The following is a 16,647-nucleotide window of genomic DNA, read 5'->3' as shown; positions in this document are numbered from 1 at the left end:
ATTAAAAAAGAAGTCTCTCGCGGTAAAGAGTACGCACGGAAGTATATAGCGGCAAAGTACGTGCCTCGTGCATAGCATTTGGGATATTTTCACCACAACTTAGCGTATGAGAAGCGTTAACATCGCCGCAACCAGAATACGTTCGCTGACAAACATCACGAAGCAACCTTGGTGGTATTGGTTTTCCTCGCGCAGGCATCCTCAACAATATGCTGTCTTGGAGCTTTTTCTTGCCACTGTCGAGGCTGACGTATGGGATCTACCTAATACACGTGCTGCTCTACATAACGCGCATGCTTCGCTTGAGGAGTTACATCAACACGGACGAGTACTTTCAGGTAAGCAAGATGGCGAGGAAAAAATAGGCCGTGCTTACCGAGTTGCGTGGTGCAGGAGAAAAATATGTTCTCGGGAAAATGGTACACGTCGATGGAACTAACGTTCTAGAAAGCATTCTCTTTTCCCTTGCTTTCTAAGGAAGTTCGTTACTTTCTTGACAAAACGTCGTTTTATGCATTGAAGCACAAAAGTAACTGGAACGCCATTGCATTTCTCCGCAAAGATCGCTAATTACTATCTCGAAACTGGTGTCATCCTGAGAATTCGTTCCAAGTGGATCCGCCTTGCACACTACACGGTCAGAATTTATAAATTCCAATATGGTGCCATAAGGTAATTAGTTAACAAACTAAATTAGTGAATTTTTGTTAATTAGTCGATTATTCATTTCAATTTTTGTGCTAGTAATACCCGCCTCTTCAACTAGACCAGCTCATGAATTAGAATTGTGCTATCTGCTACAGGCAACCTTAAACATTTTCTGAAAGTGTTCGCTGAACCAGCCTGTAAATAGAACAAAGCACCGGCGGTCACTACAGCTGTCGTTTCAGCTCCTCAAATGCGTCATCCTGACGTGTTTTCCATTTAAAGTCGACGTCAGGTTTCGTGAGATGAGTTAATGGTTCCCCAATTGTTGAAAAGTTTCTTACAAGGCGCCTGTAATAGACGCACAGGCCAAGGAATCTGCGCGCTGTCTTTTTGTCGACCACCTGCGGGAACCTAGAGATGGAAGTTGTCTTCTCCGTATCGGGACGGACTCCAGACTTACCGATGACGTGTCCTAGGAACAAAAGTTTTTCGCCAGCGAAACAGCACTTTTCCGGCTTCAGGGTGAGTTCAGATGACTTGATCGCCTCTAGTACTGTCTGAAGCCGCCTCAGCTGATCTTTGAAATTCGTGGCAAAGACTGAAACGTCTTCTAAGTAGACAAATCTGTCACTTCAGTCCTGCCAAGACCAACGTTGGCCAAGACTGTGTCCTCCACGCGCTGGAACGTTGCAGGCACAGAGCAAAGTCTGAATGGCATCACCTTGAACTCGAAGAGGCTGTCTGGCGTGATAAACGCTGTCGTCTCTCGATCCATTTCATCGACTTCAAGTTGCCAATAACCAGTTTTGAGTCCATCGACGAAAAGTACTTAGCATTGCAGAGTCGCTCTAATCCATCGTCAACACGTAGGAGATGTTATACGTCCTTGGTCGACATTTTGTTCAAGCGGCGATAATCGACGCAGAAGCGTAGACTTCCATCCTTCTTCTTCAATAACACCACTGGAGACGCCCACGAGCTTTTCGACGGCTGGATGATGCCGTCGCGCCGCATTTCGTCGACTTGTCTTATAGCTTTTCGTTCTCGCGTCGACACTGAGTCAGGGCATTGGCGAAGTGGTCGAGTGGATTCTTTGGTTATTATGCGATGCTTGCAACTGTTGTTTGGCGAATCCTCGATGACGTAGGAAAGTAGTCTTTGTATTGTCTGAGAAGACATTCGAGTTGTTGTTGCTTGCTCATGGGGAGGCTTGAATTTATGTCGAGGACTGGTTCAGGAACTATGGTCGTCGAGGTGGATGCGGCAGAATCAGAGAGGACAAACGCATACTGGTTTTCACAATTTCCTCGAGATATGCGATCGCCGTGCCCTTGTTGACGTGTTTGAACTCCTGGCTGAAGCTGGTCAGCATCACTTTCGCTTTTCCTCCATGCAGTCTAGCGATCCCTCTTTTCACGATCGAGCAGTAGACGTTGGTCGCCCTCGATGACGCATTCTACGTCTTCTGGTGTTTCGGTACCGACGGAAATGACAATGCTGGAGTAAGGCGGGATGCTCACTTGATTTTCGAGCACACTCTAGGCGTTGTGACGACGAGAGCTCTCCGGCACTTTCGCGTGATCTTAGGATAGCGTTCTCGGCTTCTGCTTCAGGTCGCCGTGGTTGCTCAGTGGCTATGGTGTTGGGCTGCTGAGCACGAGGTCGCGGGATCGAATCCCGGCCACGGCGGCCGCATTTCGATGGGGGCGAAATGCGAAAACACCCGTGTGCTTAGATTTAGGTGCACGTTAAAGAACCCCAGGTGGTCAAAATTTCCGGAGTCCTCCACTACGGCGTGCCTCATAATCAGAAAGTGGTTTTGGCACGTAAAACCCCAAATATTATTATTATTCTGCTTCAGGTAGATGATCGCACCGTGTTCGTTTAGGAACGCTATGCCGAGAATTACGTCTCGTGAACACTGGTGGGGAATAAGGAAGGTGGCAGGGTAGGTTGGCTCATGAACGGCATACCTTGCCGTGCAGATTCGGGTAGGTGTTATTAGGTGTCCTCCAGCTGTCCGGATTCGAGGACCTTCCCATGCAGTTTTACTTTCTTCAACTGGACGGAAATGGGTCCACTCATGACGGAGTAGTCAACTCCTCTGTCCATCAAGGTGGTGACTGCTTGGTCGTAGAGAAGCACGTCGAGGTCGGTGGCTCCTTTTCTTGCATTTAAGTTTTTTCTTGGCATCAGATCATGGCTGTGTCGTGTTGACCTGTCCCTGGAACGTGCCGTCAACAAGTCTTCTTTTCCTGGCGTATTCTTTGCTTCTAGACTTTGTCGGGATGGCGACGTGTTGTTACCACATCCTCGAGCTAGATCTTGAAGCGTCGTCGTCATCGCGGAGGATCTTCGGCATTTCGACGTATAACAACTGCACCTCCATCAGTTGCTGCTTTTAGTATTCCTGATATGGGCTTGCGGACCGACTCCGGGCTGGGCCAGTGTATGTTCGGCGCTGCGGCGACAGGTAGTGGCGTGGTGACGGTGAACGGGACGGTGGTCGAGGGCTCCACTGAGTTGAGGCGACGTGATCGGTGATATCACGAGGGCGTTCACCTTGCTGCGGGCGCGTAGAGTTGATAGCGAACCGTCGTAGTCCCATTTCTCGGTATGGGTACCGGCGATAAGCGAGGCCCGCTTCTGCGCATTGATAGCACAGCGGTCGGTGTTTTGTTGGAATGCTGCGCTAAGCGACGCGTGGGCGTGCTGGCGGCAGCGGTGGTGGACGATGGAACTGAGGTGTTACCGGGACATGGTGCAGGTGTAGTGGGGTAGCGTGACGGCGGGCGACGGCAGCGTAGGTAATTGCTTCTGGCTGAGGATGCGGCGGTTCAGGAACTCGCACTGATTGCTGTAGCTCTTGGCGGACGATATCAGAAATTGAGCCCACCTAGAGCTAAGTCTCAGGGAACATCTTTCGTATTTCTTCGCGCAAAACTTCTCTTATTGTCTCCCGCTAGTCGTCTGAGCAGAGGGCTTGAACTTCTGTAGAGTCCAGCCTTGAGCGGCAATGTAATTGCCTGGTGTGCAATTCTAACGTCTTCTCAGTTGTCGTGGCCTCTGACAGAAATTCTGCTACGGTTTTGGATGGGTTGCGCATCAGTCCGGCGAAGAGTTCTTGTTTTACACCGCGCATGAGAAGACGTACTTTCTTCTTCGCAGACATTTCCGGGTCGGCGGGACGGAAAAGACGAGTCATCTCTTCCGTGAATACCGCGACGTTCTCGTTAGGGAGCTGCGGTCGTAGAAGCTCGGTCTTTTTTCTTCCGTCGGCGCTTGTGAAAGTCTTGTACCATGTCCAACGAAAGGTGTCATGTCATTAACGGGGACTCTCGATTTTCGAGCCAAGTCCTGGCGGAGTCTCCTAACGAAACATAGACGTGACGTAGCTTGTCTTCAGGGTTCCACTTGTAGGCTGACACCCTCTCGAATGTCTCGAGCCAGGTCTCCGGGTCTCCCGATGAAGCTCCACGGAATGCAGGTGGCTCCCTGGGTGGCTGACCGTTGATGGCGACGCTGTTGTTATCGTTCCTGCTTACTTGGTGTTGACCTTTCTGCTTTGCTCGGGTAGAAGACCGTAGAAGTCCGGGGCAAGTTTTATAGTCTGAGGCTCGCTCGATGATCTGGGGCGACGCTGATGTTGTCTTCGGGTTTCGGGCTTGGATCGCGGCTTTGCGGGGGCGTCCGGTACATGAACGTAAAAGCACCTCCACCAGATGCCACGTAGTAGTGACGGGGAAGAACACTGCCGGGGAAAAACTGTGAATAACCTAACTTTTTATTGGCCGAACCTGTGGCCACAAAAGCAAGTTACACTCAAAGCACAACAATAGCAGCGAACACAGTCGGTGATCGTCGGAACCTAATCACAGGGTCAAGCACGTCGGCTTTTATACATGAGTCATCAAAGGTTCCAGAGTAATTTCTGGTGCCCTCGTTTCTTTCAGAAAGTACTACACAATTCGTATCGCGCATGCAATCATGCTACACAAGGTTCCGTGACGACACACAATGATTAGCACCATCGATAACATTAAAGAAACTGTCTATACAAGCGCGCGCGTCTTGCGCTAAGCGATAACGTTTACCATATGTTAACTACATATATATATATATATATATATATATATATATATATATATATATATATATATATAACATAAACATAATATATAATAAACATATAATAAACATCAACGTTTATTCTGACGAAGGCCGTGCCACGGCGAAACGTTAAACCATTAAAAATGCAATTTTCTTAAGTGTGCTCCGTTTCTTCAACTACCTATGCACCGGACCTACAGAACTTTTCCTTGCATTATATATATGTGTATATATATACAGTTCTTTTCTTCCATGAAACAATTGTGAGTAGCACTTCTCCTTGTCCACCTTCCTTGTCTCTATGGTTTTTATCGCGCTAAGTTACTACTTCAACTATGGAGAACCAACTAGCCCAACAATCAACTCTTCTAAAATAAGATGTCGCACGGATGTATTTGCGCATTTTCTTTTTCCTTTTACGATTCACGAGTGGAATCATTTGGATGCGAGTATTGTTGATGTTCCCGCAAATATGTTCTCGTCTTCCTTGCAATACGAATGCTTTAATTGAATGTTCCGGTGACGGCTGTGCCTGTCTGCTTTCTTATTTTGATTGTGGCTCTTACTTCAATCCGCCACCATTAATGCCCAATTGGGCGATGTAGGTTTCTAAATAAATACATAAGTGTTTTGCAGTAGGCGTGATTCAGCGAAGCATAAAACTGGGAACGCCGGGAAAGCTGCGCACTTTTTCTTTTTTGGGAATGTTTGTTTACATTATCAAAATCTTATAAAATCAAGCGAACATGGTTCAGATTTCCCCTCAGTACATCGGGTACGACTGGTCATCACATAAGTTATTCAAGCGAAAGAAAAACCACTGCGGAAATAGCGGTATTCCTCCCGGATTTACTCCCTATATAATATGTGGAAGATGAAGAATAACGAACACAAGACACGGATGGCGCACAAGCTTCGTCGTTTTCACACCGTGATCGTTTCACTTACTATAACGGCTAGTGCAAAAGTTTAAAAACTATTTATGCTGAAACTCGTACTTCAGTTCGCTGTTTATTTTTCCCACGGTTAATATTTGAGCGAAAGGTAAAACATAAACGAGCTCGGTGATCCAATCTGTCAATGCTGAACACAATGTTAGCCATAGTCATCGTGTCAGGTGGCTACGTGAGTACATGCGGGCGGACAAGGCGTTGAGGCAACACCTGCATCTCAGCCCGATGGTGGAGTCGAATGGCGATGTGTACATAGTTCACAGCGTTTCGAATATAGGTCATGCTTGACGTGAGCGCACTCCCCAAACAAACAACTCGTTGGGGAAACACGCGCTTAGTAAATCCGGTGAACGATTGAGAAATTATTTTTGTCTTAGTTTTTAGTTCTTTATAGTGATAAAAAATATTTTATTTGCATTCTTTGAAGAACACGATTTACCCTAGTCAGCCGCAACTTGAATCAGGCACCGCTGCTACAAATTCCGCCACCGCGTGCCTATGTCACAAATTGTAGAAGGTCTACCAAAGGTACTAGGATTTCCTGCCTATGATTTTGGTAGCTTTATTTTGCTGATTTAACTCTTTGGTTACATCAGTGCTGATTGCTGTTGCGGCTTTCGTGCGTCGTCTTCGTTCCTGCCGAGGGAAAGAAGAAGAAGAAGCGGGGGAAGCCGCAGTGCCATTAGCCAAGTTCCGCGGTCGGCGGACGCCATATCTGCAGTGTCCAAATTCGAAGACCCTTAGCGGGGCCCCTCCAAAATTGTGCTGCCCTCACGGCATGAACTTTCGTTGGCACGCTGAGCCATGAACGACTACTACAACCTGCTCGAGGTGCCGCGCAACGCGTCGCCGGAGGACATCCGGCGCGCGTACCGACGGCTAGCGCTCAAGTGGCACCCGGACAAGAATCCTGACAACAAGGCCGAGGCCGAAGCCCGCTTCAAGGAAATCTCGGAGGCCTACGAGGTACTCTCTGACGAGTCCAAGCGGCGCCAGTACGACCTGTACGGCAACGGCAGTTTCGACGCTGACCACCGTAACGACTACGCGAGCTCCCGGGGTGGCAACGGCTTCAGCAATGGAAGCGCCTTCGCGTTCACTTTTCGAGACCCTGAGGAGCTGTTCCGCGAGTTCTTCGGCTCGTCGGACCCGTTTCGAGACCTGTTCCGTGGCATTCATGGCGGCCAACGCGGTGCCACTGTGCTCACCGGCGGCTTTCCCTTTTACCAACAAAACTTCGGCAGTATATTTCGCTCAGGCTTCCTCATCGACTTGGATGACCTGCTGTTCGGGCCGCACGTCTCTGCCAGTGGCATGGGCGGCGGTCCGGCGGGCTTCGCGGGCATGCCGACGCAAGAGATGACCTCGGTACGCTATGTGAACGGTAAGCGCATCGAGACGCGCACCATCATCCAGGACGGCATGAAGACCGTACTCTGCTTCGAAGACGGCCAGCTCATCTCGCGCACTGTCGAAGGCGTCGGGCAAGACGTGTACGGGACCCCCGAAGAAGTGCCCCCGGTCCCCTCCAGGGAGGCACCGCAACAGCAACAGCGCAGGGATCCCGCCGACTTTTCGCCTTCCTCGCAGTTCGGCAGTGGCGTCGCAGCGCAGCCAAGTTCGACCAGCAAACGACCTTCGCAAACAAAAAGCAGAGCGCCCGCCGCAGGCAGCAGTCCCAAGATGAGCTTAAGCGGCAAGGCCAGCACTTCTTGCAGCACTCCGTCCCCGTCTAAGGCCTCGAGCAAAGGCGGCAGGAGCAAGAGCCACTCCAGCAAGCTCCAGAAGGGAGGCAAAGACGGCAGGAGGCTACCAGTGGCTAGGAAGGACACTCCCGACACCACAAGCTGTGCACCATCTTCAAATTTGTCGCGGCACGATAAATCAAGAAACCGAAAACCCTAGTTAATAAGCTAGCTTGTCTTCACATAGAGTAACTAACTGCCAGTAGGTGTACTTGAGGTAGGAAGAAAATTGAAGGGTGTAAACAAGCAGTGTGGCTATTCTGCGAGGTGTGTAAGCTCACACACTAGGAAGACGGTGCACCAAATCTGAGAGAACTGTGGGAGCTCACGCACTAGGACGACGGCGCACCAAATCTGTCAGAGAACATTTCCAAGAACTAACTGCCATACGTGTAAATGCTTCAACGCTCACACAACCTGAAAGGTGTCCCATGTGTTGCCGGAAGCCAGGCCCGCTAGCTTCTACTTCGCTTGTCTTCAGAAGAAGGACCATTTGAATCTCTACCAAAAGTAACTATAATAAAGTTTAGTTACTGTGCAAGAACTCCATGCAAGGGAGTAGCACTAAGAAAGCTCCGTGTCCTTTCAATGTCCAATATGCACTTGAATGTATCAGGCAGTTTTGCTTTTCGTTTCTTTGTGTAAGTTTGTGCCATAAAGCTGAAGTATTATTTGAAAAGCGATTAAAAGCTGCCTAGCTGTAGGCTAAATGATCGCATATGTACTTCTAGCAGCTCGTTGTCCCGACTTCTTTCATTAGACTTCATCGAGTTATGACATGATTTCTCACATAATGGTTCTAGACGATTTCATGGTTTCTTTGTCTGCATACGTGATATGTCGTGCTCATACTAGGGACCTATTGTCATTATGCGCGCACCATTATGTCTTAGAGAACCAAAAAATGTTAGAAACTGACGTGGTCATGACAGCTTCTATTTTATTCCTCAACCGCTGGCCGGCCAGCAATGACCGCAATAGTCCTCATTTTTCGGTCTACATGCAAGAAACAAAGTAGCTACGTGCAACCATGTTCAAAGGAAACCCTAGTTATATGTCTGTTTCATGCAGACATCACAAAGGGGCGCCTTTTTTCCGGTGTGTGTCTGTTCATAGCCTTTCCAGTAACATGCGTGTCCGACTATATGGGGATTGAAACTGCGACAGCCTCGGTTGCATACAGAGCTCCATGCCATTTAGTGGCCAGATACGGAAACACGCCAGCACTGATTCTCTCGTAAACAAGGTGGAAGGCGCGCCACGCCACCAACTGTGGCCGCGGCAGACCCCGCCTCAACAAAAGAAGTCGCAGCCGCTACGCGACCGGAGCATTGTCGTAGCTCGGTTGCGCTCCTAGCACAAAGATGAGAGCGCCAACGAGCTCTCTGAATGAACGAGGCAAATCTAAAATGCGCCGCGAAAAGGCCCTATGTCTTGTATAGTTAGTACTTGGCTGTCGTGCATGAGAAGTTGGCGCAACCAAGCCATCATAAACTGCTGGCGACAGGCACGCTTATCCCGAGGTAAAGATGTTCGTTTTGTGGTTGTCTGCTATTGCACTGTATAGTCTTGGTACCCCTCCCGGGTCCTTTTCTTGGCCGCAGTTGACAACCGCCTTGGGGGTGTTCTCGCTGAGCGTGGTGTTCGCCTACCTGCTACACGTGTGCGTCGAGGCGCCCGTTCTGCGGCTGGAGAAGCTGATGTTCGAAGGGGACAACAGCGACGCCGTAGTAGCGACGCCGGTCAACGGAAAGGCCCGCAGCTCGAACATGGGCACCGTCCAGAAGTCGGCTGTGTGACCGTGGCACGAGCTCGTGAGGCACTCGACAACCAAAAGGGACACAACTCTGCCAGGAGTCTGAGCCTCTCTTGGATCAACTGCTCATTTTTTTCAGAAACAGCATAAGCCTCCACTTACCTTTTCTTACCCACAGCGATGGCTCAGTGGCTGTGGCATGCTGCTGCTAATCGCTGTGTCCCGGGTTCGATTCCCGGCCTCTGCGGTCGTGGCGGAATGTGAAAGCGCTCGTGTGTCAAGTACCTGGCGCAAGTTAAGGAATCCCATGTAGTCAAAATTAAACCGAAGCCCCATCACTACGGCGTATCTCGCAGGTTGTAGTTGTGGTGCTTCTAGACAACTATAGCGGTCGGTATTCGCCCGCTGTTGATCTGAAGTCTATGAAAAGATAATAACTGTATCATTTTGTCAAAGCGAACGAAACCATATGTCCAATGCACACGGATATTTTCGCCTGGGCAAGAGCTTGTAAGAGCTTGTAAGTGGTACCAGTGTGCTTAGAGTAAGTGTAGCACAACGCCCTCAGACCTCGATGAACAATCCCACAGGGCGTAGGTCAAATCACGGACACACAAAATTCCTCTGCCTGACTCACAGAGACCGAGCCCAAATGAGGCCACGCGCATGGTACGACTCATACGTTCAAAATGCAGGCTGTAAATGATGTGCATGTACTATAGCGTATGCCTGCATGCCTCTCTGCTGGCTTCTCTCCTATTTTCTCCAGGACAGCCGCCAACTTTCGGTTCCTGTGTTATCCGCAGTGCTTCAGCAGAATCTTCGTCCTCATCGTCCACATTGTGGTGTGTGCACAACTACTGATATTTTAAGCCAAATAGAGTACACATCTAGTAGTTCTCGAACTGAACCAAATATTTTTCGACTAATTTGCGAATACTGCGCAGTCCATTGCAGTAGTTTTCTAATAGTGCACATTGAGGCTACAGTCAGAGAGAATAAACTTTATACAGAGCAGCAGGCGAGCGAAGCGAGCGTACGTAACTCCACCTCTCTGCAGTGGGTGGTCCTCTTAGTCCAGGTGTCTGACGGCCTTAGCTGCCCCTCTCGCTCGGTCGACCTGTTCGAGCTGGTCCATCGAGTCGGTGCTCGACAGCGCTGCCTCCCATTGCCGTGTGGTTGGATGTATTATGGGCGTATGCTCTGGTGTGCTTGCGCATGCCCATACCACGTGGTAGGGCGTTGCGCATTCAACGCAGTCGCGGCACTGCACAGAACTGTTAAATTACTACTGTTTGTTACGCGACTCCTGCGAACTGCTTTTATGCTCAGTTAACAGTATCAAATCACTAACCAACAAGCGAAACTAATTTGACGGGTGACGACAAACAAAGCAATGCCCATTCCTCGCTCGATCAAAATAGAGAAGGCGAGCTTCCATTCATTTCGCCAAATCTTGCCATGACATCTGCTTTAATGAGCTCACGCGTGAGCTAATTGTGGCCGTGATCGGCACCAGCATATTTATTTAAATTAGGTGCACACAGTCACTAGTTTGCTGCGTAAAGCAAGAAAATCTCCGGGGTTTTTATTTTGTGTGTGTGTGTGTGTGTGTGTGTGTGTGTGTGTGTGTGTGTGTGTGTGTGTGTGTGTGTGTGTGTGTGTGTGTGTGTGTGTGTGTGTGTGTGTGTGTGTGTGTGTGTTCTTATTTTTTAGATTGTGGTCATGCTTGCGCAACCAGTCATTCAGACTACGCCCGTTTGTACAATTTAATATTTACCACCACGAGAAATGAAACCTGTACCCCGCTCTTTGTGCATATTATACAAATTCTGCAAACTTGGCTGTCTCCATTTTTGAAGACAAGGTTTTCTATGGCAACTACACACGGGTTTGGCGTACGTGGCATCTGTATATCTATCAGGCCTCGTACTTCATCAAAAACCGGCTCTTCAGCACCTCCAGAGCGTGAGAGCGAGTCATAAAAAATATCAAAATGTAGGTCTCAACGAAACAACAAGTTAGAATTCGTCACAGAGTTGCTAAAATTAACGTTACGGGCGTAGTTAGCGCCAATATAGACGGAAATTAACCCCATTGCACCACAGCCTCTGCCAACTTCAAGACGGGCCCACCGGCCACTTGGTAAAAAAAAAAAAATAGAAGAAAGGCGTGTCAACCAAGCACGCTAAAGAACACAATGCCGACGTAATGCGGTTAAAAAAACGAAAAGGAAGAAAGGAGGCGAATGAAACAACTCGACATGAATAAAAAAAAATAGAGGGTCCGGAAGAAAACTATAAGGTCTGAGAATGGAACCGAAGAAAATAATGCAAATAATGCGGAAATATTATGCACTTATGCAACAATGTATCACCTTTAATGCCCAATTTCTGTACATATATGTACATATACCAAGTAAGTCGACCTTGTCATTTTTTCACCTCGACTATGGTTGACCAACCCTTTTTCTTTAAGCTGATAGAGGGCTTGTCACGGTTATTTGCAGCAAAAAAAAAAAAAGACGAATATTGGCACGCTGAACGACCTTCTACAAAACCCGCCGTGGTTGCTCAGTGGATATGGCGTTTTGCTGCTGAGCACGAGGTCGCGGGACCGAATCCCGAACACGGCGGCCGCATTTCTATGGGGGCGAAAACACCCGTGTACTTAGGTTTAGGTGCACGTTAAATAACCCCAGGGGGTGTACTTCATTATCAGAAAGTGGTTTTGGCACGTCAAACCCCATAATTTAATTTAACCTTCTACAAATTGTGAGAGCGTAAATGTATCGAGTACCAACTGCAAGACCAAACTATGCTTGCGTTTGCTATTGGTGACCAAAACAAGCGGCGCTCTGACACATTGGCCAGAGACGTTTCTTCTTTATTTTTTTTTTGGTTATGCGTATACGAGTGCGAATCATAAAATCTTAGCCGCCTCTTTTTACTTTCTTTTTTTTTCTTTTTTTAGCCATATTACGGCTGTAAATTTGGAGTTGAAGGCAACATATCCGTTCCCAGTGGTGGACTTTTTTTTTTTTAACCAGCCCGGCCTTATCTGCCGGAAGCTCCGACGCACAGCGCTGCTGTCAGTTGTTCAAGATGGTGGTTGTGCTTCACACGTCCACGGCGTACGAGCAACAAAGTGTGATTAGTTTTCTATGGAGCAAGGGACGAAGGTCCATCGAAATCCACAGGGAAATACAGCCCACGTATGGGGAGAGGTGTCTCGCTTTGAGAAGTGCCAGGTGGTGGCGTTGTGAGTTCGCAAAAGGCCGTGAAGACTTGCATGACAATGAGGCTCTCGGGGTAGCCGCATGCGTCGCTAACTGACGACAGGAGCATCTCAAATTTAGTGCTGCGATGGGACAAGTGTCTGAACCGGTGTGGGGACCATGTGGAAAAATAGAGTAAGGTACGTAGAATAGTGCATATATTTGTAACTGCCTGTATTCACCTAATAAAGGGAAAATCAGACATCCACCCATTCGCCATCAGACATCATGCTTCAACAAATCCGACATCCATCCTCCGCTGTGCTCGTTCGTTCGGTTATGCATGCCGAGGGACGCCGACGACGACGAAGTGAGAAGAGTCAGAGCTTTATATAAGTGGAAGTTTGCCCACTTGGCTACGCTGTAGTAATATTAGCTTACGGGTCACCCAGGAGCGGACGCCTAAGAGCTGCGCTCTAGAAAACTAACGCGTCCCAATTTCATCGCAAAACTCGATAACATACCATGCAGCAAAACTCGAAAACATTACTCGCAGCGCAATACCCGAAGGAAACCTCAGCGGCATTCAATTGGGCATTAATGTAATCGCGTTCACAACTCATCAAAAGTTTGCTTAGGTGCCTGCGGATTTCTTTTTTTTTTTTTTTTACCGTGATAGCTTTGAACGAATAAGCCCCGTGGGCGCGCAGCAGTCCTCCAATAAACCGATGCCCAATTGCGAGCACTTCTTTTTCTTTATACCCGCCGTGGTTGCTCAGTGGCTATGGTGTTGGACTACTGAGCACGAGATCGCGGGATCGAATCCCGGTCGCGGCGGCCTCATTTCAACGGGGGCGAAATGCGGGCCCACCCATGGTACTTATATTTATGTGCACGTTAAAGAACCCCAGGTGGTTTAAATTTCCGGAGTCCTCCACTACGGCGTGCCTCATAATCAGAAAGTAGTGTTGGCACGTAAAACCCCATAATTTAATTTTTAAAAAAGCACGCAAAGTAATTTGAAGCGAGGTGAACGTACAGCAACATATTCTTTCTCTAGGCATAGGCTATCCATACCATTAGAAATAATTGCTAGTTGGCTACCTCATTCTCATTAAAATATATAATAAACTTTGTCCTGTGTATGTATTTAAATATATTGCGTCTGAGTGGTTTTCACAGTGGAAATCTTTTTTTTTTTTTTAATGTTGACAAAGGGAAAAAATACGGATGAGGTAGCCGCTGCTGGTGCTTATAATGCGCTTGTCCTCCTATTGTCAGAATTCGCCGAAGTAAAGCAAAAGTGTGCATTAAAAGCCGTGCATGCCAGCACCAACAATGATGCAGTAAGCTCTTAGCCACAATAAAATTTAAGTGACAAGGTAGATGCGATTAAAAAGAAACCTCAAATGATGTGGATGACAGAACTCTGGTAATGACACCTTTCTTTTTCGGGGGGAGGGGGGGGAGTCAGAAAACTTCGGAGGGGGCTCGGGCCGTGGACCAGCTGCCCCCCCCCCCTCCTTACCCCGCTGTAGTCGGCGCTTATGTCCACCAGCCTTTCCAAAACATTCTGCCAATGCTGTTTTACTGAGGACAATAGTTTTTTGATGTGCAGTATCAATCATCGCTTGCTGTTCCAGCCACGTGGAGAGCTCGATCTATTGCCCCAGAGCCTCAAAATGCTATTCCGAGTTTTCATAGGTGGCTGGATAGCTTCTTCCGGTCATTGAAACCAGACGATGCTATAGCCTGCTGCGCGAAACAACTTGCAGCACGAAGAGAAAAGTTACTTTTCCTTTACAGAGTACAGTAACCAGCTTCTTTCACATGCCGCCATTTTTTAACACGTTTGAAGTGCACGGGCGTGAAGCGCCGATTTCTTTAGACAACGGGATACATGAAGTTTCCAGAAGGCCGCAGAACCACTTTGAAGATCATTCTCTAGTGAAAAAAAGAAAGACGAAAGAAAAAGAAAAGGAGTCAGTAACGCATTCAGGCCACTCGGCTGGGTTATATAAGTTCACTATTTTAGAATAGATTGGTGCCTCCTATCCCTGGACCTCAGCAAGCGATGAGCCCTCTAGTGCCGCAGTCGCTGTCGACAAACTTGTTCCAAAGGCTGCATGATGACTTCGCCTCAGAACATTCCATCTCTTTGTTAGATTGTGAGACGCTGCTTGCTCATTTATTCCATGATTTCGCTTAACGGCATGTGTGCGTGGGTGGTGTTTTGCTTTTGTGTGTTGTTCTGGATAAACATTGAGCTGAATTCTTGGGTCTTACGTGCCAAAACCACGATTTGATTATGAAGCACGCCATAGTGGTGGACTCCGGATTGATTTTGATCACCAGGGGATCTTTAACGGACACCCAATGCACGGGACACGGGCGTTTTTGCATTTCGCCCCCATCGAAATGCGGCTGCCGCGGCCGGGATTTGAACTCGCTACCTCGAGCTTAGCAGCGCAACATAATAACCGCTAATAATCTGATTGAATCAAGCAGGCTCAGGTTCTATTTGTCCCCGCCCCGTTTCAAAGGGGATGCCAATCATCATCGTCATCATCACGTTACCACCTGCCGTGTCGGCTCTCTGCGACCGCCACAAGATACGATGCGGGGGCTGCACACGTCTTCAGCTGGGCGGACAACCACGCCAGAAACGGCCGCGCCGCAGCGAGAAGATGCACGCTTCTTGCTTCATTAAAGCCGCTTCCTGCTCTTTCTTCCCGTTCAATACGCGTGTCACATTTCTCACATTGCTAAAGATAGCACTATGCGTGTCCCTTTTTAAAGAATGAAGGTCTGATGTGGATGTGTTCCGACTCGGGGGGCAATCGTGATAGAAGGACAACGTTGGCCGTGCCACCAAACGCCTCCAGCGCGTAACAGAGTGCTTCGAATTAATAGCATAAGGAAGCCATGCCATATACTAGTTAGCTACGCATTTGGCATTGATGTAAATTTGGAATCCTTAAAATCATTCTCGGACACAGACTAAGCGGAATAACATCGTTCTATAAATATACTAACGCTATACATTGACAGGTAATAACAAATTAACGGTACCATCCGTGCGCCAAGATGAACAAGAAACACGTCGAACATGAAAAACGACAGACACGGTGATGCACGGTGATGTGCACTACGGTCAGTCGTGTTGTTGCGATGCGTTCTATCTTCAGCATAGCGCACGTCCCATGTCCAACCAACTACCCCAATATCACCCTTTGCTAACATATAAATAAAATGTATAATGGATCACGTTCCAGCGGCAGAATTAGCCACGAGACAGCTGAGCGAAAGGTGCTTCCCGTTAACAATAGAGAGTTTTAGCAGAGCGTTTACGGTCCGCTCCGCTCAGACCGGCCTATCACAATTGGCACGCAGCCGCTCAGCAAAACTCTACCGGGAACTCCGACGCGCGTGCGCACAGCACACATAGCGGCAGCGGAACGCGGGACGCTGACCACGTTCCGCTAGGAACCTGATTTAGCGGTGCGTCAGGGAGCGTGTAGTTGCTTTCGTAATCGTTTTACCGCCAAGCTTAGAGCACCTCAGTGACGTCTCTGGGAGACGCGCTTGTTAGATAAGCGAAATCAATGCATTCTATGCAGCCACCGGTGCGCGTGAAACGTGTGCGGAGCGGAGCGCAAGCAAACGCTCTGCTGAAACTGTCTAATTAGCTGCCAGCGATATAAGGAATGGCAGCGATGGCTTGAGCAACACATGCATTGCAAGATGCGCCTCACAGAAAGTGCACGCTTACGCGAGCGTTAACAAACGTTGGGTTCTAGTCTGATCGATGATGCGCCGACTTCGAAAGACGGTGAGTAGACGGAATAGAATGTCTGTACCGCCGTGATCATAGATAGTATGGCTCATGTATGAGTAGCTCAGATTATTGTACTATTTTTGCTTTATTCTTCCATTTCTTCTCCAATTTTTGGTAGGGGCATCGGTTACAAAGCCCGCCATGTTCAAAGGGCCTCGCAACACCTAGCTACCTACCATCTAGCTCGTGTAAGGTGCTCGTGAAGCGCAGTGAATGCCGGAGTGCCTACTATAGGCGGCCGCCTGTTTTGCCTTCAAGGTGCAACGGCCCTGCCCTTCACATATGGCTTTTGAATAATCAAGTGCGTTCTAGGAGGCTAATTTAAATGAACTTTCTTAAGCTTTTTAAGGGCGCTAAAATGCCGCCAATTCTTCTGTCAC

General features: G+C 48.4%; 1 protein-coding gene and 1 pseudogene across 2 annotated transcripts in view; both read left to right on the top strand.

Moving 5' to 3' along the window:
* The window catches only part of LOC142580055 (nose resistant to fluoxetine protein 6-like), a 41,232-nt gene extending 30,442 nt beyond the window's left edge, over positions 1-10,790 (top strand). Inside the window, exons 14-15 of one of the 2 annotated variants that reach the window (XM_075690823.1) lie at positions 196-338; positions 9,061-9,347. In XM_075690823.1, the coding sequence (XP_075546938.1) occupies positions 196-338; positions 9,061-9,255 (338 nt within the window). In that variant the 3' untranslated portion in view covers positions 9,256-9,347. Of the gene's footprint in view, positions 1-195; positions 339-9,060 lie in introns of both variants that reach the window. The other variant, XM_075690826.1, reaches the window with a different exon arrangement.
* On the top strand, positions 6,401-7,616 carry LOC142574078 (dnaJ homolog subfamily B member 6 pseudogene; annotated as a pseudogene).
* Positions 10,791-16,647: the final 5,857 nt, after the last annotated feature.

The sequence above is a fragment of the Dermacentor variabilis genome, chromosome 1, assembly GCF_050947875.1.
Source record: "Dermacentor variabilis isolate Ectoservices chromosome 1, ASM5094787v1, whole genome shotgun sequence".
NCBI lineage: Eukaryota > Metazoa > Arthropoda > Arachnida > Ixodida > Ixodidae > Dermacentor > Dermacentor variabilis.
The sequence above is the reverse complement of the archived record's forward strand: the minus strand, read 5'-3'. Positions and strand labels throughout refer to the sequence as shown.